This window comes from Mastomys coucha, unplaced genomic scaffold (genome assembly GCF_008632895.1).
Source record: "Mastomys coucha isolate ucsf_1 unplaced genomic scaffold, UCSF_Mcou_1 pScaffold1, whole genome shotgun sequence".
Classification (NCBI taxonomy): Eukaryota; Metazoa; Chordata; class Mammalia; order Rodentia; family Muridae; genus Mastomys; species Mastomys coucha.
The window spans coordinates 48,603,879-48,628,967 of record NW_022196891.1 but is presented as its reverse complement, the minus strand read 5'-3'; the positions used below and the strand labels follow the sequence as shown (position 1 = coordinate 48,628,967).

The following is a 25,089-nucleotide window of genomic DNA, read 5'->3' as shown; positions in this document are numbered from 1 at the left end:
GTCCTGGATCTGGAACTCTCTCTGTAGACCAGGCTGTCCTTGAACTCACAGAGTGGCTTTCCTCTGCCTCCTGAGTGCTGGGATTAAGGTCTAAGCCATAATTGACTGTTCTGTTCTGTTTTGTTTTAATTTACTTATTTATGTTTTGTTTTGTTTAAATGTAGATGTGCTATGTCTGCATGCACCCCTATATACGTGGTTTCTGGGAATTGAACTCAGGACCTCTGGAAGACCAGCCTGTACTCCTGACCGCTGAACCATCTCACCGGCCCCAACACTACTCATTTAACAGGTTTTCTACCATGGAGAATATGGCACAAAGACATTAAGTAAACTTCCAGATGAGGTTTACTAATGAGACCCACATAAGAATCTTCAAGTCATGTTAACACGTGAATAAGACACGTCACTTTCATGACATTTATTATGCAGGCATTTAAGTAATGAAAAGACTTTAAAGGCCTCACTTATAAAAAGCTCCACAGAAGTCCACACAAAGCCCCAGGACCGTAGTCACAGCTCTGTACAATACTTACGTCCCAGACCTGTGAGCTTTTATCTATTTGTTTACTATACAGTTGAGGAGAGAAAGAAAGAGGGAAGTAAGGACATACCTTCACAAATGTTACAACATTTTAAAGAGAAATTTAAATAAATTACATGTCAGGAAAAGAGTATTTAGGGAGGAGATGGAATTGCAATATCAAATTTAAGTAAATTTACTACCTCCCGCACCAAGACACCAAGGCCTTGACTATAACCAATGCCTATGGTTTATTTAATAGGTTGCATCCGATCACACTTCTCGACAAGCTCAGCTCTTGGCTCATTGTAAGGTCCTCAGTGATGCTCACTAAACTGAATGCAAATTGAAAGGGCATTACTAAGGATGAAGGGAGTGGTGAAGAACTGAGCTTTAAAGATGGAGCTCTTCTGTTAAGGAGGCCGCTGGCCACTGGGACATTACCTAAAGGCTGTGACTTCTGTTTCCTGTTTCGCAGAAGAAACAAAACAGCAGATTTCCGTGTGAGAGTGAAACCACAGCGCTACTCTTTACTGTATTTGACAGCGTGTGGTGTGTATGGGGAGGTCAGAGGCTGACATATATCTGGCAGCTGTGTGGTGTGTATGGGGAATCAAGAGGCTGACACAGTGTGTTCTAACACTCTCAACCTTACGATTTGAGACAAAATTTTCCACCACGCCTGGAACCAGTCAGCTGGTTAGATTAGGTGGCCAGTGAGCTCTGAGTACACTGCTTCTGCCCCTGCACCTCTGGGCTTACAGACACACATGGCCAGGCCTGACTCTTTAGGTGGATGCTGGGGATCACACACCCCTCAGGCTGTGCAGCAAGCACTTTACCCACTGAGCCATCTCCTGGTTATAATATTTTGAAACCTTGTGGCCCATTTTTGATGCAAACCTTGTTAGAAAAAAACTGCCCTGTTAGTCTGTACTAAGCTTACCATAGTTCCCCTTTCTGATTGCTACTTGGAGAACTGTGATTGAGGGGTAGATTAGTGAGTAAGAACAGTAAGATTGAACAAATCTTTGAACTGATTATAAACATGTTTTGTAACCATTTAGAAAAGAGATCACTCATAGATAAGTTCCAGATGATCTGGTTGTATCTAAAGCCAGAAATATATACACAAAAGCAAATGCAAAAGGCATTGCCCATGTCTAGCATGACCACCAAATTAAATTGTTCACCATTATCTTAGGCACATTACAGCAGGGTCTTCAAAAGATTTTCATTTCTTTTTTTGTCAATTACATTATTTTTAGTAATCACATATCACTAGAAAAACACAAATATTTTCTTCTTGAAGTGTGTGTGTGTGTTGCCTGTGACTACAGGATAATGTCGGTAGATCTGTAAGGGAATATGCACCCAAAGCAAAAAGCCTGTCACTAAAGTTCTCAAGTGCCTTGTAGGGGGCCTGGTCATAACCCCAACCCATAGTTCTTCCTCATCAATTAAAGAAATGATATTTCTCTAAAATACTGAAAACCGGCAGTTCAGCCAAAAGACTCCTGAGATGATAGTCCCAAAGCTTTGTCTAGGAACAAAAATGAAAATCCCCTATGCTAAATATAAAGTTCTAAATTCATGCTTTAAAAAAGTCAGCTTCTCAAAATCAAGGTGGAAAATGTTTATTAGCAGCCTAGAGCTCAGTATGTGAGACAAGCTGGGTCAGTCACAAATTCAATATGAATTCAACTAAATACAGCAACTGAAATAAAAACAAATATAAAGGCAGTTAATAATACAATATAATGAAGACTCCATGACTCCACATCATTACAGTGCTATTTTCTGTGCTGGGCATAGCCTGAGTAGAATTGGTGCTAACAGTGTGTGTGTGTGTGTGTGTGTGTGTGCACGTGCGTGTGTGCATGCGTGTGTGTGTGTGTGTGTGTGTATACACGTGTGCGTGTGTATCTGTGTGTGCACATACACACATATACATGCACAGTTTTGTTTCGAAGCTGAGGATGAAATCCAGGATTTAACTCTACCACCAATCTATATTCCCAATGCATATAATTCACGAGATGTTCTAAACCCTGGACTATAATCAGAAAGGAGCAAAGTAGTAATAACAAGTCTAGCAAGAGCATCATGAAAGGAGCAGTGGGTAGCAGGTGAGAGAAATCGGCAAATTCTGAAACGTGAAAGCTCTTAATAGAATGACCTATCTCTCGTCTAACTCCCACTGTGTCCTGTTAGCAGGATACTTATTGTGCCTTTCTAACCTCTCTACACAACCACCCTGCTCACGACCACAAAGCACTGGAGGGTCAGGACTACATCTCATCTATCAACACTAACACTTAAGTGCAGTACCTGGCATAAAGTAGTTGCTTAAATATTGTTCTTGAATAGGCTGCTGCTATCACATGGTTGTCTATGCCAATGTATTGATTACAATTCTCACCTAGCCTTATCACATGCCTTGGAAGCAATTCTCTTAATTTCCCTTTAGGGTTGTTAATCTTTAAAATGATGATTATGATGGGTTTATACTTCCAAGGGCTGCTAGGTCAAAGGAGTCAAACATAAAGTATTCAGAAAAGCACCTGAACTACGGGAAGTGTTTGCTTTCCTTTTCTGCTGTAGTCTGTAGGTCCACTCCCCAAAACCCAGCCTTCCCTCATCAGCTACAGTCAGGGAAGGGAGCCTCAGGCTAGTTAACTGTTTCTGAGAAACTCTAAGAGAGGGATGAAGGCCAGTACTGTGAGAGTGTGAGCACCGTGTTCCTCATGTCCTCAGAGCTGTGAGAGTGTGAGCACTGTCTTCCTCATGTCCTCAGAGCTGTGAGAGTGTGACCATCGTGTTCCTCATGTCCTCAGAGCTGTGAGAGTGTGAGGACTGTGTTCCTCATGTCCTCAGAGCTGTGAGAGTGTGAGCACTGTGTTCCTCATGTCCTCAGAGCTGTGAGAGTGTGACCATAGTGTTCCTCATGACCTCAGAGCTCTGAGAGTGTGAGCACTGTGTTCTTCATGTCCTCAGAGCTGTGAGAGTGTGACCATCGTGTTCCTCATGTCCTCAGATCTGTGAGAGTGTGAGCACCGTGTTCCTCATGTCCTCAGAGCTGTGAGAGTGTGAGCACCGTGTTCCTCATGTCCTCAGAGCTCTGAGAGTGTGAGCACCGTGTTCCTCATGTCCTCAGAGCTGTGAGAGTGTGAGCACTGTGTTCTTCAGGTCCTCAGAGCTGTGAGAGTATGAGCACTGTATTCCTCATGTCCTCAGAGCTGTGAGAGTGTGAACACTGTGTTCCTCAGGTCTTCAGTCTCTTTGCCTAAAACAATTTTTCACTTTGTCTCCTAACTCTTCCTCATCTGTCAGGACTCAGAATTCTCCAGAAGCATGTCAGTGAACATCCCCTCCCATCTTGCATCTACAACATATTTGAAAAATCTGTTTATATGTCTTGTCTTCACTGACTCAAGGGCTCAAGGACATACCTTCAGATGTTTAATATTTTAAAAAGAATTACTTATTTATTGTATGTATATGAGTACATTGTAGCTCTCTTCAGACACACCAGAAAAGGGCATCAGATTCCATTACAGATGTACCACCAGGCTGCTGGGAATTGAACTCGGGACCTCTGGAAGAACAGTCAGTGCTCTTAACAGGTGAGCCATCTCTCTAGCCCAAGAATTCTTAACTGAATTCTTGGTCAGTCTTTCAATATTTTGATAATTTCTCTTACATAATATTTTTTAAAAATTACAACACAGCACACAATGCTTTTAATGTCTCCCAAAACAGATTCTGATGTGTAATATACTACTTAAAAACCATCTGAGTACCTACTATACATGAGGCACTATGGCAAAAACAAAACAAAACAAAACCATAGCTTTTCAAACTGTTTTAAATAAGCAGATCAAAGAGTTTTTAAAAATAAAACAAGAACAATGAACTAAAGTTTGCACCCTCGGGTGCTCTAGCACTCAGTGTCCCTGCATGTGTGCTGTGTCACCCCCAGGTGCTCTGGTACTCAGTGTCTCTGCATGTGTGCTATGTCACCCCTGGGTGCTCTGGTACTCAGTGTCCCTGCATGTGTGCTGTGTCACCCCCGGGTGCTCTAGCACTCAGTGTCTCTGCATGTGTGCTGTGTCACCCCCGGGTGCTCTAGCACTCAGTGTCCCTGCATGTATGCTGTGTCACCCGCTCTAGCACTCAGTGTCCCTGCATGTATGCTGTGTCACCCCTGGGTGCTCTGGTACTCAGTGTCCCTGCATGTATGCTGTGTCACCCCCGGGTGCTCTAGCACTCAGTGTCCCTGCATGTATATGCTGTGTCACCCGCTCTAGCACTCAGTGTCCCTGCATGTATGTTGTGTCCTTGCTAAGGAAAGGGGATGGCACTTGTTTACCTGTCCTCGTGACTCCCAGTTCGAACATCCTTCATGGCAGCAAATCCACAAGGCACTCGTGCATATTTATTCAAATTTTCAATAAGTGTTTTCCCTACTTCAAGGTAGTAAGGGTCTCCTGTAGCCTATTAAAAAAGATAATACATGTATGTATAGATATAGCTTATATGCTACCATCCACCCATTCATCCATCCAATAATTTGTGAGCGCCTACTAGATGCCAGGCCTTGTGTTGGGCCCCAGCACATATTACACAGGAAATAGGTTTGGAAATACACCATGGATCTGATTTATAGAATTTCAAACAGCTGATACCATAACCTTAGCCTTTAAGTTACATTTCTTTTCTTTCTTTTTTTTTTCCCCCTGAGACAGGGTTTCTCTATGTAGCCCTGGCTGTCCTGGAACTCACTCTGTAGACCAGGCTGGCCTCGAACTCAGAAATTCGCCTCCCTCTGCCTCCCAAGTGCTGGGATTAAAGGCGTGCACCACCACTGCTCAGCTAAGTTACATTTCTAAATGCTCAAAAGAACTCCCTGGTTGAAGGGAAGAGACTTGCTTTAGGATACAGATCCTCAATGTAAAATTGGTGGGTTTTGTTTGTTTGTTTTCTTTTTTGTTCTCATGACCCTTTCTTTTTACAGCAAACATATTTATAGTATTCAGAAGGGGCTAATTTATAGCACAGTTGGTATCTCAATTTCCTATGTCTTCTGTTTGGAAGCATTGGAGTTCACATCAAATCTTACATCTTTCTATAATTTCATGGGATAAATGAATGCAAATCATGATATATCTAACCATTATAACCATAAATACTGTATTTTATTATAAAAGAGCAAGAGAGACAACAAGATGTAGGGAAAAGCCAAGAGTGGTCGGTTATCTCACCTTATATAAGAAGTAGGTGCTTTCTGCAAACTCTGGCCTCAAAGGATGCTGAGCCCAATGCACCCTGAAGTCTGTAGTAAATGCCTGTATAGAAAACATGTGACTGAAAAATGAATAGTTCTAGAATACAAAGAAATATATATAAAAGGTAAAAGTAATTAACATTCAAGTCATGGTAAATTTTCATCCATAGAATACTATTGTTACTAAAATACTAATTCATTTTTAGAAAGTCTGTTATTTTTCTGTATGCACACTCATGTCTGTGTATGATCACAGAAGTACTCACGGAGGTCAACCCTTGTGTTCCTCAGTGCCTTCTACCTCGCCAAGTAAGGTAGGGTGGCGGACCAGTGAGTCCCAGAGAGTCACCTGCCTCTGCTTCCCCGACTCTGGGATTACAGGTGTGCACTACCCTGGTTCTAGGGACTGAACTCAGGCCTTCATGCTTGCATGGCAAGCCCTTCATCAAGCGGCCCATCTCTGCAGCCCTATATAGTACCTTTTAAATAACCAAATGGAGCAACAATAAAGTCAGAAAACCTCAATGATGACATTCAGTCGTGGCAGTAATCCATCCTAAGTTGCTGCTAACTGCATTTCCCTCTGTTTCTGTCCTTCCCCTCTGAATGGGTGCTTACCTGCTGCTCTCATTTCCTTTTAATCTCTCTAGTTGGCAAAACTGTGTTTATGGTGCACAGTATACTGTTTTCATGTCCCCCACACAGTGAAATGTTAAGTCAAGTCAATTCATATATATTTTATCTAATTTTTTATCAAATTATCTAACATTTTTTGAGGACACTTAAAATTTACTCTCTTCTATGTATTTTCTGTTCTTCTTCAAGTACTTTCAAGGATATATTTTTATTGCAGCCTATTTTCTTTTGTAATAATGTCAAATCCTCTGTGAAATGAATCAAGGAGGTACTGAAAATTAGAATGTAATCAAGAACAGCCAACAGTGTTCTTAATTTTTATTTTATTTTATTTTATGTGTATGACTGTGCTAAATCCCCTGGAACTGGAGTTAAAGATGGTTGTAACTGGACATGTGGAGTTTTAGATTAGAAATTCAATGTGTGTGTGTGTGGGGGGGGGAGAATTTCAATTATTAGCTTACCTCTGGTAGAAAATTGTGTTTTTTAATCACCTGGTATAACATTTCATGAGTTTCAATAGCAGGTCTAATATCACCCTTTAAGACCTAGAAGTAAACAACAAAATCATTTAGTAAAGCATGAATTAATTTCATCTATAACCATTACATTACAAGGTTAGTACAACTTTAAAATGATCACTTTTATCATTTGGATTTTAGAGATCAGAAATGCACTTAATAAAAATAAATCTATCCTAATATGAAGAATATGAGTTTCTTCACCTGCAAACCTGGAAAGAAGGCGAGCAATGCATCCATCCAGGTCCGGGCATTCAGCATTGGTTTGTGGATATGCACATCAAGTAGGAGAGGTGGCTGGCTAATATACCTCATTATGGCATCATAGTGCTGAAAGATCATAACAAAATGCTCATGAAAGTAGATGTAAGATATATGCTACAGTAAAATAATCACATCTGAATATATAGAAATAAATTCCTTATATGTCAACTGATTATGTAAATATTCAGGTGAAAGAAATTATACATATACTGTTTCAGACACCCAGCATCCATGTAAAAAAGCCAGGTGCAGCACCATTCTCTAACCCCAGTGGCTTAGGAGGTAGAGACAGGAAGATCTCTTGCTGGTACAGCCAGTCTAGCCAAATTGAGAAACTCTGGGTTTGGTGAAGAGATTCTGTCTCATGTAAGGCAAGCAGCAACTGAAGACGACATTCAACATCAGCTTCTGGCCTCCACACACATGCACATACACTTGAGCCTATATGAACACATATATAAAGCAAACGCAGGGTAGGGTCTTCTGAGAAACAGATCTAAATATCTTTATCTACTATGTGATCAGCTCATGGTTAGGACACCTATGTGGCCCAATGATATTCTCTGGTTCCCTTGGGATAAAATCATAGTTTTCATCTTACAGAGTTTAGTTTTTCTCCTTCACCTAGTTTTTCTCCCTTCTCAGCTAACCCAATATTCTAGTACTTACTACTACCAAAACGACTGCACAGAGTCACTGTTACCACTCTCATGGTCTGCTACCTCTGCCTTTTCTGTTACTGGAGACTCCTTTTCCCCTTCTTTTAATAGCTTCTCCTATATATCCCTCAGCTTTGAAAACAGGACAAGTATCAGCCAATGAAAATAAGTTACTGACTTAATTCATATCTAAGAAGAAAACAAAATCTTACTTTGACAGTTTTTTAAGTACTCAAAAGTACTAGGATTTTGTATTTTTCATTTATTTTTATTTTATGTGTATGTGCAAGTGCCTGAATGCATATTTGTGTACCACATGCATGCCCGGTGCATGGAAAGGCCAGACAAAGACATGGGATCACAGGGAACTGGAGATAAGGGGGTTGTGAGCAGCCATGTGGATGTTGGGAACTGAACACAGGTTCTCTGTCAAAGTAGCAAGTGCTCTTAACCACTGAGACATCTCTTCAGCCCCAATTTAGCTCATCTGGTATTTAATCGCTATTATTGGCAATGTTTAGTTAGCTATGTTCTAATCACTGTGTAAATAAAAACTCTTGATAATCTCCCAAAACAAAAGGCAACCAGAGATGCTCACAAAATCAGTATGCTGCTCAAACAGGATATAAACCAAGATCTTTCTACTACTTTTAACTATATTATCAAAACATATCACATATAAAATGCACATGAACTGATGGATGGGCAAACGAAAGGGAAGTTGTGTCTAAATAACTATAATTCCATAGCTGATGAGTTTGCTACATTAACCTTAGCTTGCTTCAATTACAAACAGCCCACAGTGTATCCAACTATCTCCTTCCCTGAAGCCTCTGTGTGTGGTTCTTATGGTCCATTCTGAAGACACCATCTTTTGGAATGTATACGCACTACCCAAACCCTGATTGGCTGGTATGATCGAAGATTAGGCCAAACTTCCAACATTTCAACTAGAACTGGAACCCAAACAGAGAAAGCTAGCTGTATCTCATTCCAGTAACTGCCTTCTTTGTTCAAAACAAGACTGGGTAAAACCCAAATCTACCTATTTTGACATACATTGCCAAAGTTAGAAATTTTCTGATAAAAGATGAGGAGACCATTTTGTGGATGGGTCCCACTTGCTCACTGCCTTGCCCAATGTCATCGGTGAGAGCTGACAAAACACATTTTAAGACAAACTGTTTTAAGAACATCATTTAGATTGTTACATTTTCATCAAACTTGAATTTGTGAAATTAGCTACAAAATTAATAGGAAAATAAATCAACTTACTGTATTAAATCTTTCCAGAAAACTGTCATCTCCAAGCAAGACATAGGCTTTCAACAGATACTCATAATATGAGTCGATCCCTGCTCCAACTCCACTATCTATAGGAAAGACACATAAAGGTGGTCCTTTGTTAAACTAGTGCATAGTTTCAGACACGTGCAGCAGAAGGAAATCACACACCAACCTGAAACTCTACTGTAACAACTGCACATCATGAAATTACACACCAACATGAAACTCTACTGTAACAACTGCATATCTCTACAATTACAACCCTATCTGCTTTGTGAATAACAGCTCCCTTGCTGATAATAATTTATTGTTAAAAAGTTGCTATATGAAATTGGTTACAATGTTTTTTATTTAGAAAAAGAGCTATCACCATGTCTATTCTATATGGAGGACAGTAAACAGTGATATCAAATCACAAATTGAAATATCTAAAAAAAAATAGAAACCAAATTTTAGCAATTCAAAGTATTTTAAACTAAAAGGCCCAAAAAATGCTGAAGGAAAGAAGAAAGCTTATACTTTAGTTATAACAACATTTTCGTAAGTTTTTCATTGTTTTTGTTATTTACAATCTTCCAGAAAGAAAGGGCAGACAACATAAGGGCACAGAAATAAGAACAATATCACACTTTTAACAGGATGTTTGAAAAACAAAAGAATTATATTTTAAAAACTTGATGGAATGTAACTTAAGCCAAGAATTACATACAGCTAAGCTGTCAGTCCAATATTAAAATAATCAACAACTATAGAAACACAGCTTTGGTACCCAGGGAACACTACCGCACACAATTTAGTATGCCGTACAATCACCTCTGTTATCTCAACACTTGGTTTCAAGACTCATGGGGATTTTAATAATATAAACTAGCATAGCCTCATATGCTTTGAGCAATCTCCAAATTCATTTTAACACAAAGTACAATGTATAAGCTATATACATGCTTTTTATAATGTACTGTTTAGAGACAATAAATCTAGATGTTTAGAACAGATGTAAATTTTCTCCCTGAATATTCTCCATGTGCAGGAAATTGAATAATGCAGCAGAATCCATAAATACAGAGCTTAGTTAATTATGGGACAATTCATGTATTTTAAGCAATACTCAAAGTACAAATAAGTAAATACCTCATTGAAGCTTGCTGTTATTCAAACAGTGGAGGAGGGAGCATAAGAGGGGAGAGACGAGAGAGAAAACAACAACCGCAAAAGAAAACAGAGACACCATACAGATACTCAAAATGATTGCCATAACAGGAAAAAATTGAGGAAGAGACAAAGAGATCAGAGAGCACATTCGGTTTGTCTTTAGAGACAAAGAGCTCAAAAACAAGAGGATAAGAAACAACTAGAAAAGATGTAACATACTGAAATAACATAGCATAAACTTATATGTATTAAAATATTAACATATTAATATATGAGAAGAGGTAAACAGCCATTAAGATATGTACAAATAGTATAAGCAACACATTTACAGCGTAAGCACCTGCATAGGATGGGGAGAGGTGTGTCTGGTAAACACTACAAGACAAAGTAGAGGCAGCGACTCAGACACAGGATAAGAAATCAAGGGGATCATTACATAGTGGCAAAGGGGTGAGCTAAAAAGAGACAGCAATTTGAAATGAATGCACCTCTCGTACCCAATGGAACACATATAAAAATCTTTGCTAGAAATCATCTACTTTAATTCTTTTTTTTCATTTATTATTTTCTTTATTTACATGTCATATTTCCCAGTTTCCCCTCCAAAAAACAATACACAAAAACAACAATAACAAACCCCTGTTCCCTCCCCCCTCCCCCTGCTCCCCACCCCACCCCACCCCCCACTTACTGGCCCTGGCATTCCCCTACACTGGGGTACAGAACCTTCACAGGGCCAAGGGCCTCTCCTTAACATTGATGATTGACTTGACCATCCTCTGCTATACATATGCTGCTGGAGCCATGAGTCCCCCATGTGTACTCCTTGTTTGGTGGTTTAGTCCCTGGGAGCTCTTAGGGTACTAGTTAGTTCATATTGCTGTTCGTCCTAAGGGGCTGCAAACCCTTCAGGTCCTTCAGTCCTTTCTCTAGCTCCTTCATTTGAGGACCCTGTACTCAGTTCAATGGATGGCTGTGAGCCTCTACATCTGTATTATTCAGGTACTGTCAGAGCCTCTCAGGAACATGGTGGAGCATGCGTACTTATTACATGTTGGAGCATCTTTTGGGTGTATGCCCAGGAGTGGTATAGCTGGGTCCTCCGGTAGAACTATGTCCAGTTTCTGGAGGAACTGCCAAACTGATTTCCAGAGTGGTTGTACCAGTTTGCAATCCCACCAGCAATGAAGTAATGTTCCTCTTTCTCCACAACCTCTCCAGCATCTGCTGTCACCTGAGTCTTTTATCCTAGCCACTCTGACTGGTGTGAGGTGGAATCTCAGAGTTGTTTTGATTTGAATTTCCCTGATGACTAAGGATGTTGAACATTTCTTTAGGTGCTTCTCAGCCATTCGATGTTCATCAATTGAGAATTCTTTGTTTAGCTCTGTACCCCATTTTTTAATAGGGTTATTTGATTCTCTGGAGTCTAACTTCTTGAGTTCTTTGTATACCTTGGATATTAGCCCTCTATCAGATATAGGGTTGGTAAAGATCTTTTCCCAATTTGTTGGTTGACGTTTTGTCCTATTGACAGTGTCTTTTGCCTTACAGAAGCTTTGCAACTTTATGAGGTCCCATTTGTCAATTCTTGATCTTAGAGCATAAGCTACTGGTGTTCTGTTCAGGAAATTTTCCCCTGTGCCTATGTGCTCGAGGCTCTTCCCCACTTTCTTTTCTATTAGTTTTAGTGTATCTGGTTTGATGTGGAGGTCCCTGATCTACTTGGACTTGAGCTTTGTACAAGGAGATAGGAAAGGATCGATTTGCATTCTTCTACATGCTAACTGCCAGTTGAGCTATCACCATTTGTTGAAAATGCTGTCTTTTTTCCACTGGATGGTTTTAGCTCCTTTGTCAAAAATCAACTGGCCATAGGTTTGTGGGTTCATTTCTGGGTCTTCAATTCCGTTCCATTGATCTACCTGCCTGTCATTGTACCAATACCATGCAGTTTTTACCACAATTGCTCTGTAGTACAACTTAAAGTCTAGGATGGTGATTCCACCAGAAGTTCCTTTACTGTTGAGAATAGTTTTGGCAATTCTAGGTTTTTTTGTTATTCCAGATGAATTTGCAAATTGCTCTTTCTAAGTCTGAGAAGAATTGAGTTGGAATTTTGATGGGGATTGCATTGAATCTGTAGATTGCCTTCTGCAAGATGGCCATTTTTACTATATTAATCCTGCCAATCCACGAGCATGGAAGATCTTTCCATCTTCTGAGATCTTCTTCAATTTCCTTCTTCAGAGACTTGAAGTTTTTGTCAAACAGATCTTTTACTTGCTTAGTTAGAGTTACACCAAGAATGACTACTGTGAAGGGTGTTGTTTCCCTAATTCCTTTCTATGCCTGTTTATCCTTTGTGTAGAGGAAGGCCATTGATTGAGTTAATTTTATATCCAGCTACTTTGCTGAAGTTGTTTATCAGGTTTAGGAGCTCTCTGGTGGAATTTTTGGGGTCACTTAAGTATACTATCATATCATCAGCAAACAGTGATAATTTGACTTCTTCCTTTCCAATTCGTGTTCCTTTGATCTCCTTTTGTTGTCTAATTGCTCTGGCTAGGACTTCAAGTACAATATTGAATAGGTAGGGAGAGAGTGGGCAGCCTTGTCTAGTCCCCGATTTTAGTGGGATTGCTTCAAGTTTCTCTCCATTTAGTTTGATGTTGGCTACTAGTTTGCTGTATATTGTTTTTACTATGTTTAGGTATGGGCCTTGAATTCCTGATCTTTCCAAGACTTTTATCATGAAGGGATGTTGGATTTTGTCAAATGCTTTCTCAGCATCTAATGAGATTATCATGTGGTGTTTTGTTTTTTTTTTGAGTTTATTTATATTTTTGGTTGTGAGCCTAGCCTTTAACGGCTGAGCCATCTCTCCAGCCCTTGAGTTTATTTATATAGTGAATTACATTGATGGATTTCTGAATATTAAACTATCCCTGCATCCCTGGGATGAAGCCTAATTGATCACGGTGGATGATCATTTTGATGTGTTCTTTGATTCAGTTTGCAAGAATTTTATTGGGTATTTTTGATTGATATTCATAAGAGAAATTGGTCTGAAGTCTTCTTTCTTTGTTAGGTCTTTGTGTAGTTTAGGTATAAGAGTAATTGTGGCTTCATAGAACGAATTGGGTAGAGTACCTTCTGTTTCTATTTTGTGGAATATTTTGTGGAATAGTTTTAGGTCTTCTTTGAAGGTTTGATAAAACTCTGCACTAAATCCATCTGGTCCTGGGCTTTTTTGGTTGGAAGACTATTAATAACTGCTTCTATTTCATTAGCAGATATGGGACTGTTTAGATCATTAATCTGGTCTTGGTTTAATTTTGTTACCTGGTATCTGTCTAGAAAACTGTCCATTTCATCCAGGTTTTCCAGTTTTGTTGAGTGTAGGCTTTTGTAGTAGGCTCTCATGATTTTGTGGATTTCCTCAGTGTCTATTGTTATGTCTCCCTTTTCATTTCTGATCTTGTTAATTAGGATACTGTCTCTGTGCCCTCTAGTTAGTCTGGTTAAGGGTTTATCTATTTTGTTGATTTTTGCTTTAATTTTTGACAGGTTAAGCAAACAAGTAATTAGTACAGTCTATATATTATTGATCATTTGAGTAGAAATGTAAATTAGCCCAGCCACTATGAAACTTAGTATAAATATTCCACTCTTCCAGCCAGAAGAAAATATCTTTCCCTTAGTGGGCATCCAACACGACTATAATATTCCCCTTTCTGAAGACATACCCTAAAACCACTTATAGCTAGCTGAAGCTAGAGAGCAGATAAAGCTCATTTTCACCATGAGAACCCAGAGGCCATTTCAAAGCTGTTCACCAGATGGGAGGAGTGTCTGACTGGAATTCTAGTCCCACTCTTGTGTCTACAAGACAGAAGTGCTCATTTGGGAAAAAATTAGGAAATCAGAGCTCTCTTCCGATACTTCCTGGCCAGAAAACCAAGGGCATATCTGAAATTGCTTCATTTGGGTTTCCTGTCCTGAGCTGCCTGGGTATAGACTCCTTCCTTAAGAGTTAAATCAACTGATGAAAATGTCACCCCTTACAATAGCTGATTTGCCTTAAGCCATACTAAAGAGATGGGAGGAATAGTTATCCCTTTAGTAAGAGCCCCTACCTTCTGTACTGTCACAGCACCACAGCCATGGAGTTTTTGTGCGTTTCCTTTCTTCTATCTCTGTTTAAGTATGCTTTTCCTAACACACCGGGCTGCATTCTTTCTGTAAAGCTCCCCCCTTGCCATGTGGCAGCTTGTCTGTCATGTGGCTAACTTTCACACTGGCTTAACTCAAATGGCATAGCTTTTCTCTTCCCCTTCAAAATCTCCCTCCTCCAGGCAGCTGCTAAGATTTACAGCTTGTCAGCCCTGGGGTTTTTCTTTGAAACTTTAATTAAATTATCCTCATGCTTGGGGAGGGGGGCAGACAGAAGAAAGAGACAGAGAGAGATAGAAGACAGAGACAGAGATAGAGGGGGAGAGGGAGAAAAGGAGATAGAAGATAAAGCATAAAAAAAATAGGACTACCATATGATGCTCTCCGGGGTATATATTTGATAAATCACAGCTGGCGCATAATAGAGATAGCCACATACTGATATCTACTGCAGCTCTGTTCACCATCACCAAACTACAGAAATAATCTAGGTGCTCATAAATAAATGAAGTCAAAAAAGTGTGTGTGTGCTCAGCATGCTCAGCCACAAAGAATTAATTTTATGCTGTATAGCAGTTTGAATAAGAATGACTGATCCCTATTAGCCCATATTTTTGAATGCTTAGTCACTGGGAACTATTTGAGAAAGATCACGAAGTTTGGGCCTTGTGAAGAGTACGTATGGCCTTCTTGTGTCACTGGAGGTGGGCCTTCATGTTTCCAAAGTCCTGTGGATCTGAATGCAGAACTATCAGCTACTCTGCACTACGCCTGTGTACCTCCATGCTCCCCACCATGGTGATAATGGACTAAGCCTCTGAAACTCTGAGCAAGCCCAATTAATTAAATGCTTTCTTTTATATAAGATCCTTGGTCATGTGGTCTCTACACAGCAATTAAGCACTGACTAAGACATGGTATTTAGAAAACAAGAATCATATGGTTTCTATCACATGTGGAAACCAGATATGTGCAGGGAGTGGAAGAGGACCCAGACAGTAAAGGGAGCCCATCAGGGATGAAGGAGGAGGAGGAAAGAGGGAGGGGGTAAAAGAAAGTGACAGAGGAGTGAACATGACATGTATATGTGCATGAAAATGTCACAGTGAAGCCCATTACTTTGTTCAATTAAAATGTACCAATAAAACAAAAATTTAACTGAGAAAACTGACATGTACAATAATAATTAACAATTTTCAAATAACAATTAGGAAAAATTTCTTTCCTAAATCCATAAGAAACATTTTCAAAAACTGTCCATGTTTTAGGTCAAAAAAAGAACACCTGGTAAATTTTAGAGCAGGCACCAGCATATAGGTACTGAACAGACCACCGAGTCACAGGTGTAAGTGAAAACGATAGGTGAAAACCCAGCTGACACTTCCTACACAGCAGTGTGTCTCAGGTTACACATACCAATCAACTTCACATAGTCAACAATATCGATTTTAGTTATCAAAGTTTTGAAACTATTACTATCATATTAAGGAAATGTTCTTAAAACAAAATAGGGTCAATCAGAGAAAAGCTGGTGAGAGTAACATTATAAAGGAAAAGACTATCCTGGGAGAGCACGCACCATAAGCTGGAAGAGGGCACACAGAGGCATATGGCTCACAAACAGCAGCAATGTCGTAGGGCAATTCTGCAATTTTTAAATCACAATCCAACCAAAATGCAAATGGTGAGGGCTTGGATTTGATTCTCTGGTACCAAAACAAACAAACAAAAAACAACAACAAAAACCCCTAAACCACATGGGGTGGCATTTTGACACTCACTTAGTTTGATATCATGATGTTATTTGGCTTGCTTATTTATTTGGTTTTTTTTGTTTTGTTTTGTTTTGTTTTTTGTTTTTTTTTTTTGTACTCTTAAAGTGTTCTCACACTTTTAAAGGCTGGCCATATAGTATTAGAGGAGATGCCAGCACTCAGCTCTCTTATGTACTGCTAGTCAGGTACATAGAAGAGAAGAGATTAGAATTAGAACTCATCCTGAAGCAGAGGACATTAACTTACACTATTATCTCCAATTTTTACTCCTAGATATATAGCCAAGAGAAACGTATGCGTGAACAAGGAGTAACTTCACAACATTACTAATACCAATGATCACATCAGTAAAATCTTTGAAAACACTCAAGTGTTCATTAACTGGTTTATTATGGTAGCATTCCACAGCTGTGAGTTACTTCACATTGCAGTAAGGATGGGTCTTAGTAATGTACTGTTAAGCAAAACAAGTCTCGCAGGGTCATACAATGTGCTATACTTTAGTGAAGCTTAAACAAAAAATATACATTTTTTAGAAATAGCTAGATGTGAAATTTTTCATTAAGAGGAAAGCAAAGCAACACGAACTGTAAGAACCAGGGGTTCATCACTTGGAGGGAGGCAGCAGCATAAAGGTCAGAGCAGAACAAGGTCCACACAACAGGACTGTGTCTAGAAGCCACTGCTGCAATGCTGCTTAGAGGCGCTTGGGATTAAAGAGGACTAATTAAACGGGTTGAGCCTGAACCCATGACCATGCCATAAATCAGGAATTACAAGGAATTCAAGAAGATTATGAGAACCTAAAAAAAAGTTACAGAAAATTGCAGAATTATAAAGTAAGTTATCAGGGACTGTTTAAACAAACCTAGAAAAGTTTGTATAAATACTAAATATAAATATTACACTTATTTTAGTTGTCAGATTAATAATTACAGATACTATTTAGTTAAGTATTGTTGCAGCTTTTTCTCTGTCCAATAATATTAGAGCAGTAACAGGCCAGTGATTGGACAGGAGTAGAGAGGTGGAGCTAGAAGTTTGGGAGAGAGAGGTCGGAGAAGCAGAGCAAAGCCTCAGACGAACAGGAAGGTGGCCCTGATCCCACGAGCTTTTAAACAGCCATAGTAGCTGGATTAGAATACACAGCTTACAATTAGATAAGATTAATTATTAGGTTAAAGATTTATCTTTATCATTTGGCTCTGAAATTATTGTACTGACATCTTGTAAACTGTGATCTTATTGATATATAAACCGGATTGGATAATTAACCTTAAGAGTCATGTTTCTACTGGGTAGCTAGGTGCTAAGATGACTGATTGTGGGGTGTGTGGGGCACTGCATGTAAGCAAGATGAACTCGCTAGCTGAGAGAGAATAGCACGGTGGTGAGAACACATGGAGCGAGACTCACCCCCTGGACATAGCTAGGACATAGCCAGGACACAGGGCTGTGGCCTGCCAGTACTCATATTAGAGCAGGACTGAGGCCCAGCAGAGCAGGAGAGATTGTGGGGTGATCATTTTTAATATTTCCTGCAGCAAAATATGGGTATTTTTTTTTTTAGATACAAACAAAAACTAATAAAACCAATAAACCTGGGTATATTAACCACACCAAGACAGGTCTCAAATGTTCAGGAGTAGTTGACAAAGGAATAATAGACTATGCAGTTTCTTTGTGTGTTTTTATTTTGTTACAGGTTTTGTTTCCCTTTTTGGGTATTGTATTTTGTTTTTCTAGGGTTTTGTTGTAGTACTGGAGTTTGGTTAATCTTCTGAGAAAGAATTTAAAGCTGGGTGAATAGGGATGAGGAGATGATCTGGAAGAAGTTGGGGGAGGGGAAGAATATGATCAAAATATATTTAAATTTAAAATTGTTCTAAATGATAAGACAAACAGAGAAGAAAATCACCATTCCCACCCAACAGTGTAGACACACATTATAAACGTGTAGTAGCATAGGATTAATGACTGCATATTAGTGTGTGGGTGTACACTTCCACAATGGCCACCTGCCTACCTCTCTGTGGGTTCTCAAATAATAATGCAGGTCCTGCCAGGCCTTGCTGTAGTCCACTTCTGTGGCATCTCTGGGCCAGCAATCATCCACAGCACTTAGAGGGGTTTATGGGGCACGGGCCACTTTCACACCCCACAGGAGCTCTCCAGGCACGAGACCCTGGGGCTACCTACTGCAGTCACGGCTCTGCTGGCAAAGCTGCCGTCCCTCCCCCTCCTCCCAGCACGAGCTGCCATGTGGACTGATGGACTTCAGAGGAAATACTTTCCTGGCACTTTTTCAAAGAATTAGCTGTATCCATCTTTACAGGATCTGGAACTGAGTCTAATGGAGACCTAGCAGGGTCAGGGAACCACAGAGTTCTTTCTGCTTCCATAGACCAAGCTTCTCTCACTAGGTAGGATTCTAACTCATGACATCTGGGATGGAGGCTCATCTCCCAAATTTGTGCAAAGAATCTGAAACACTGTTACAAAGCCAAAACTAAGGACACGTTGGGATGAAAACAGGAACCAGAACACTGACTACAAATAAAATTACTGGCACAATGCCTGAGACACAACAAAGATTAACATTAAAGCTGACAGCTATTAACATTAAAAATTTTTCTCTTTAAAATATTGCAGTGTGTATATTTTATATATTTTTATTGTTAATCTTTCTTTACAATTAAAAAAAAAAGAAAAAATCATCTGAATGAGATACCCTAGATTCAAATACATCAGATACAAATATGGTATGTGTTCATTTATATGTGGATTCTAGCTGATATGTCTTCCATTAGTAAACTACATCCATATAACCTCAGAGGTTAGGTATAGATTAAGGGACTGAGTGGAGAACTGGGTCACCCTAAAAAGGGGAACTAGATAGTTATAGATGGGCAGGGTGAGGGGTGGGGGGCTGATACGGAAAGATCAAATGGGAAGGGAGACAGAAGAGGGAGGCAGGGTGAGGGAGACAGTTATAAATGGGCAGGATGAGGGGTGAGGGCTGACAGGGAAGGATCAAATGGGAAGGGAGACAGAAGAGGGAGGTTAGGGAAGGAATATGGGAAGGAACAAAAAATTGTATAATATTAAATATAAGCATTACATTTAATTGTCAGATTAATAAATTCATTAATTTTTATTTATGTGCAGGTACTCAATTTTTATTTATTGACAAACAAGACAAGCCTTTTGTAAAGCAAAGAAATATAAAAGATGACCTCATTAGTAACATTCCAGTGTCTTTCCATTCCTCAGTGCTTGTCTAGTAGGGGAGTCTTAAATATTCTTTATCTGATACCCAATACTATTTGCTTATAATATGGTTATGTTTTTTTCCCTGATTCTAATTAATTTTAAAAACTTAGTACTGCAACATGTAGAATATAAATTTCTAAGTTACTATGTTATTATCACTTAATTCTGTTTTCCAGTATTATAAATAAATATGTGATGGCTATCTATGGAAACAAATTTCCTGTGTGTTTGTATTATTTCCTCATGCTAGATTCCAGAAGTAAAGTTAATAACTTTTCTTTAGTAAATAACTTTAGTCAGAGGGACTACAGAGACTTTTCACAGTAAGTGCACACTGCACACATGCCAGGACTGCCCTGGGGATTCTAAGTCAAGTAATTTAACCTTCACAGGAACTCTGAGGTAGTACTAATGCCTCATCTTACAGTGGTGGATATAGACGAGCATAAGTTACATAATTTCCCAAGATCATACAACTTAAATTCCAATAATATGACTCCAGAGTCTATGCTGCAGTCTATTTCTAGAGGTAGAAAACACACACACACACACACACACACACACACACACACACACACACACACACACACACACACACACACGATGGGGAGAGGGGAGACTGCAACAACATTACTAAATATATCCACTAAACCGTGGTGAGACAAAGTATTCTGACTCCTCAGTCCTCAAGGAAATCAACTGGGTGTCTCGTTTCTCCTTGCACCTGTTAATGCTATACTCACTAAGTTTATGGACCATGCTATCCTTATTATTTTCACAAATACTGCATTTACCAACCATCCGGAGGATGTAAAGGTCTGGGTCTAAAAATCCAGCTTGCATACCTTTGCGCACCCAGTCTCCAGTATGGATATTGATAGTCACGCCTACTAAATTGCTACTTCGCTGTCTTTTCTCCCAGAGAAAATCAAGAGCTTTTCTTGCATATTCCTATAATTAAAAAACAAAAGTATATTTAAAGAATTTTGTCTTTGGCAAAGAGTGGGAAATCCATAAATCAAAGAGCCACAGGATCTTTTAAGAATTAAGCAAAATTCTTAAGACAACACTTATAAATTTTGCCTTGGCTCACTTTCAACCACTTAAGATTAAATGATCTCACATGGAGAATACCCATGGCCATTTACCCTTGTAGCATGGGTCACATACATATATAAATTATTATATTAACTGCTGACATAATTACACACACTTGTTAAGATAATTCTTACCACCTAAGTGCAAAGTAGAAATATCCTGAAGCAGCAAGCTTCTTTCCAAGTCATTTCAGATACTGCTTTATAAGTGACACATAATTTTATTAGTGAAAAATCAGCAAATCAACTAGGCTACTGAGGACTTATTTGTGTACTAATATATATATACATATATATAAAATGTAAATCTTATGACAAGGTTCGTTTATTTTTATTTACTGGATATTAAATCGAAATGATTTCTTATAAAACTCTTAGCTTTCAATAAAAGATGTTCCAAGTGGACTGGCAAAGGAGAGCTTCCAGTAAAATTCTAAGTTACTTCTAAGGTGTGAACTTCTTTAGCTTTGTAAGAAAAAAAAATCATTAATCCTAATTTGTTACTTTGTAGGTTTGGCGATACAGAAATACAGAAATCTCATTTATATTCTTGATGATAATTTTGCATGGTAATTATATTTCAACAAAGCAGATCACAGCTATAATTATGTGGTGGATTTTAAAATCTGGAAACCTTGATACTGATTATATTTCTCTAGTCCTATTTTACAGCTTAAAGAAAAAAAAAAAAAAAAACAAGCACAGTAAAACTACAGGTTTAGCCAAAGTTTAAAATGTAATGGTAGGACACTAATGCAAGATCTCTTAGGGTCAGCAAAGTTTTTCTGACATGGGTCAGAGGGAAAACAGTCTGGGTATTGTGGGTCATACCATGACTGGTCACAATTTCTCAACAGTTTCTCAGAGAGAGAGACAAAAACAAGTCATTGAGCATAGATGTGGTTTCACATCAACTTAAAAAAAAACAGACTACAGCTCAAGACCCTGTTAACAGTAAGGCTCTGTTAAAAGCATATTATAAGATTTTTAAAAATCATGATTTTTCAACATTTACTCAGAAAAACAAAATATGCCAATGAAAACAGTAAAGACATGGGTTCTAAATCCAATTACATTTGTTCACCCATACACTACAGGCTTCTCTCACTGAAACTCATTTTTGCCTATAAATGCATCAATATCTCAGAAAGTTTTTAGTTTATATTAAAATGTATTACAATTGCCTATATGTTTAATGAAGGAAAACTACTAGACAAAAAGGTATATTTTAAGATTTAAATTTAAAACATTTACCAATAACACCTGATAGATCTGTCCTCAAGGCATATGAGCATACGGGCATCCATTCACACCCAGACAACAGCAGACAAGATCTTCATGCTGGCTGCGCTCACATCCTGATCCAGTATCTCTAATGGTGCCGTATGGTCCCTATTTCTACCCTGGCCATGTGACCATCCTATGATTTTAAAGTATTTGCCTAAGTCATATGTTTGATAAAGTGGGCATATAACTAACTCTTGAAATCTAATGATAATTAAATTACAATAAATAATTACATTAGAACTTTTTATTATTGTAAATAATTACACTGTAGCTGTCTTCAGACACACCAGAAGAGGGTGTCAGATCTCATTACAGATGGTTGTGAGCCACCATGTGGTTGCTGGGAATTGAACTCAGGGCCTTTGGAAGAGCAGACAGTGCTCTAACCCATTGAGCCATCTCGTCAGCCCTACATTAGAACTTTTTAATATAAGATAAAGATGAGCCCCAATAAAATATGTGGGACAATATAAGTCTTTTGAATAGTGACTAACATTTCCTTTGAAATAAACAAATTTATATATTAGACTCTTGATCAAGGTTTATAGACAAACTTCATTATTAAATGATTTGTGAAGGTTTTAGAAATATAACCAGCCATTTGGAAGTCTATTAAATAAATACAGATACCAGGACATCTGTGCTAACAAGGAGTCATCAAATTTAAAAGATGTAGTTAAACAATCTCCTAAGAAAACTAAATTTTTACTTTATGGTCTGTGAACAAAAAGTGAACTTATAGCCGGGCGGTGGTGGTGCACACGTTTAATCCCAGCACTTAGGAGGCAGAAGCAAGCAGATCTCTGAGTTTGAGGCCAGCCTGGTCTACAGAGTGAGTTCTAGGACATCCAGAGCTACACAGAGAAACCCTGTCTCAAAAAAGCCAAAACCAAAAACAAAACAAAACAAAACAAAAAAAGTGAACTTCTATCTAACGCAGCTGCCTCACCATGACCTCCATGCCTGTACCACTGAAGTACCAGTACTCCTACAGTTAGAATCCTAATCCTTAGCCAAAGGAAACAAACAGAAAGTCTCTCATCCCAAACCCCAGGAGATCAAAGGTCATGAAAGCAAACCTCAAATATTGTTGCTCCTGTGAATCGACTCAATGCAGCAAACTCGAGGATCAAGGTGCCTGCACAGGCTGTACAGGTGTCCGTCTCGGTTCCTGTCCGGGCTTCTGGTTTTCTGATGCCAAACTTTAAATTAATCTAAATACGATGAGAATGTTACCATGAGCAACTACCAAGAAATAAATGAATTTATGGTCTCTCACTGTCAATCAAGACTTTATCAGATTGTGAAAATGATTCATGAATTGAATGAACAGTGAACGTCAATCTGAGGATGTCTGTGGCTCTCCAATGAATATCTAGGAAAATATATTCCAAGCATACAGAACTTATGGGGTAAATAAGTTCTCATTTATTTTCTTTCTTAATGATGTAATAATACAACATTATAACAATATAATCATTAGAAGAATACAGGTTAGATTAGCTGTAATCTAAAAGAAACTAACTTTAATTAAAAATTTGTGAACTAGTACAGTGTTAAGTCCTTCAGAGAGAAAAATTTGATTTAATGGTATATATTTAGAAGAGATTTAAAAATTTATAGGTTTCTATAAATTAATTTATTCTTTGACCATTTCTATAGGTATACATTCGTTCTGCTCACACTCCTCTCCACCCCGATCTTCCTTCCCCCTAGAAAGTCCTCCTTCCACTCTCATTCTTTGTTCTACTGTATTCATTATTTATTGTGTGTGGCAAAGGCAGCATGCATGCAGTGTCATGCATGTGGAGGTCACAGAGCAATGTGGGGGAACCAGTTCTCGCCTTCTCTAAGTGGGCCCTGAGGACGCCTGATAGCAGGAGCCTTGATGGACTAAACCATCTGACCAGTCTCTACCATGCAATTTAGTTTTGTTCTGTGACTCACTGAGTTTATCCAGGGCTGCCCATATGGGTATGGAGTCATCCTAAGGAGCACGTGGAATTCACCAGTGGCTACATCACTGAGGACACTGACTCTATATCGGTGCTTCACAACCTTCCTGATGCTACAACCCTTTAATACAGCTCCTCCTCCTGCAGTGAGCCCCAACTATAACATTATTTTCATTGCTACTTTACAACTGTATTTTTGCTACTGTTATGAGCTGTAATATGTAAATATCTGAGATGCAACCTCTGGGAAAGGACTGCTCAGTGCCCCAGGAGTAGCGACCCACAAGTTAAGAACCACTGTATTATATGTGCTAAGAAACAAAGCAATGGATCTTTGCCTTCAAGGAGCTTAAAATCCTGACAGAATAAATAGGATATATATAAAACCAGAGAATTAATAATAATGGAAAGTCAAAAATACATGCAAAAAAGAGGATGGACAAGACTAATGCTAAAATAAAGGAAATAAAGTATCAGTCAGTTGGGAGTAGCTGCAAATTTTAAAAAGTGGCTCCTCAGGTAATGGACCCTAAAAGAGAAATGATTATTGCCTCTCCTAAACCAGTACAACTCCCCAAGCTTTCTCCATCCTCACCCTTACTCCCACTGATTAGCATAACTCTTACTCTCTTTCACTAAAGAAGCGTCTTTTGGGGCAGATGGAGGTCGTTACGGAAAGCCACAATGATAAAAATACAGAGAACAAATGACCATGGGGTGCCCAGGCCCAGTCAATATAGCTGCAACATAGATGGGAAAATCTTACAAGACCCTATTCCTAAATGAAGAACTACAGAAAATTAACGACTGCTCAGAGAGGTTATTCAATCCCAAGTGGTGAGCCCTAGTCAAATACACATATGAACACTAAATGGGCTCAACAGGGTCCCTTTACATATATATGTGTGTATATATGTAACAATAATTTAAGAGGTCATGAGTTGAAGAGGGAAAAGAGGGACATGAGAGGAGCTGCAGAGGGAGAGGTGGAAATGATGTAAGCAGAGTACTCATGTATCAAATTCTCAAGAAAATAAGATGATGAAATCCAAGTAATAGTCAAACAATGAGATTTACCTGAGTATTAGCTTTGAAGATGTAATTAACTTTGAAGAAATATTATTCCAATGTATGACTAAGGTTTATATGTGAGTTTTTAACACACACACACACAGAAAGAAAGAGGGGGAGAGAGGG

At 38.8% G+C, this 25,089-nt stretch overlaps 1 protein-coding gene across 4 annotated transcripts in view; it reads right to left on the bottom strand.

Annotated features, from left to right (window-relative positions):
* Positions 1-25,089, bottom strand: part of Edem3 (ER degradation enhancing alpha-mannosidase like protein 3) — a 69,743-nt gene that overhangs the window by 18,308 nt on the left and 26,346 nt on the right. For all 4 annotated transcript variants that reach the window (XM_031384620.1, XM_031384635.1, XM_031384637.1 and 1 more), the window contains exons 7-13: positions 23,017-23,151; positions 20,399-20,504; positions 9,166-9,263; positions 7,172-7,297; positions 6,911-6,994; positions 5,788-5,871; positions 4,896-5,020 (exon numbers count right to left, since the gene is read on the bottom strand). In XM_031384620.1, coding sequence (XP_031240480.1) covers positions 4,896-5,020; positions 5,788-5,871; positions 6,911-6,994; positions 7,172-7,297; positions 9,166-9,263; positions 20,399-20,504; positions 23,017-23,151 — 758 coding nt within the window. The remainder of the gene's footprint in view (positions 1-4,895; positions 5,021-5,787; positions 5,872-6,910; positions 6,995-7,171; positions 7,298-9,165; positions 9,264-20,398; positions 20,505-23,016; positions 23,152-25,089) is intronic.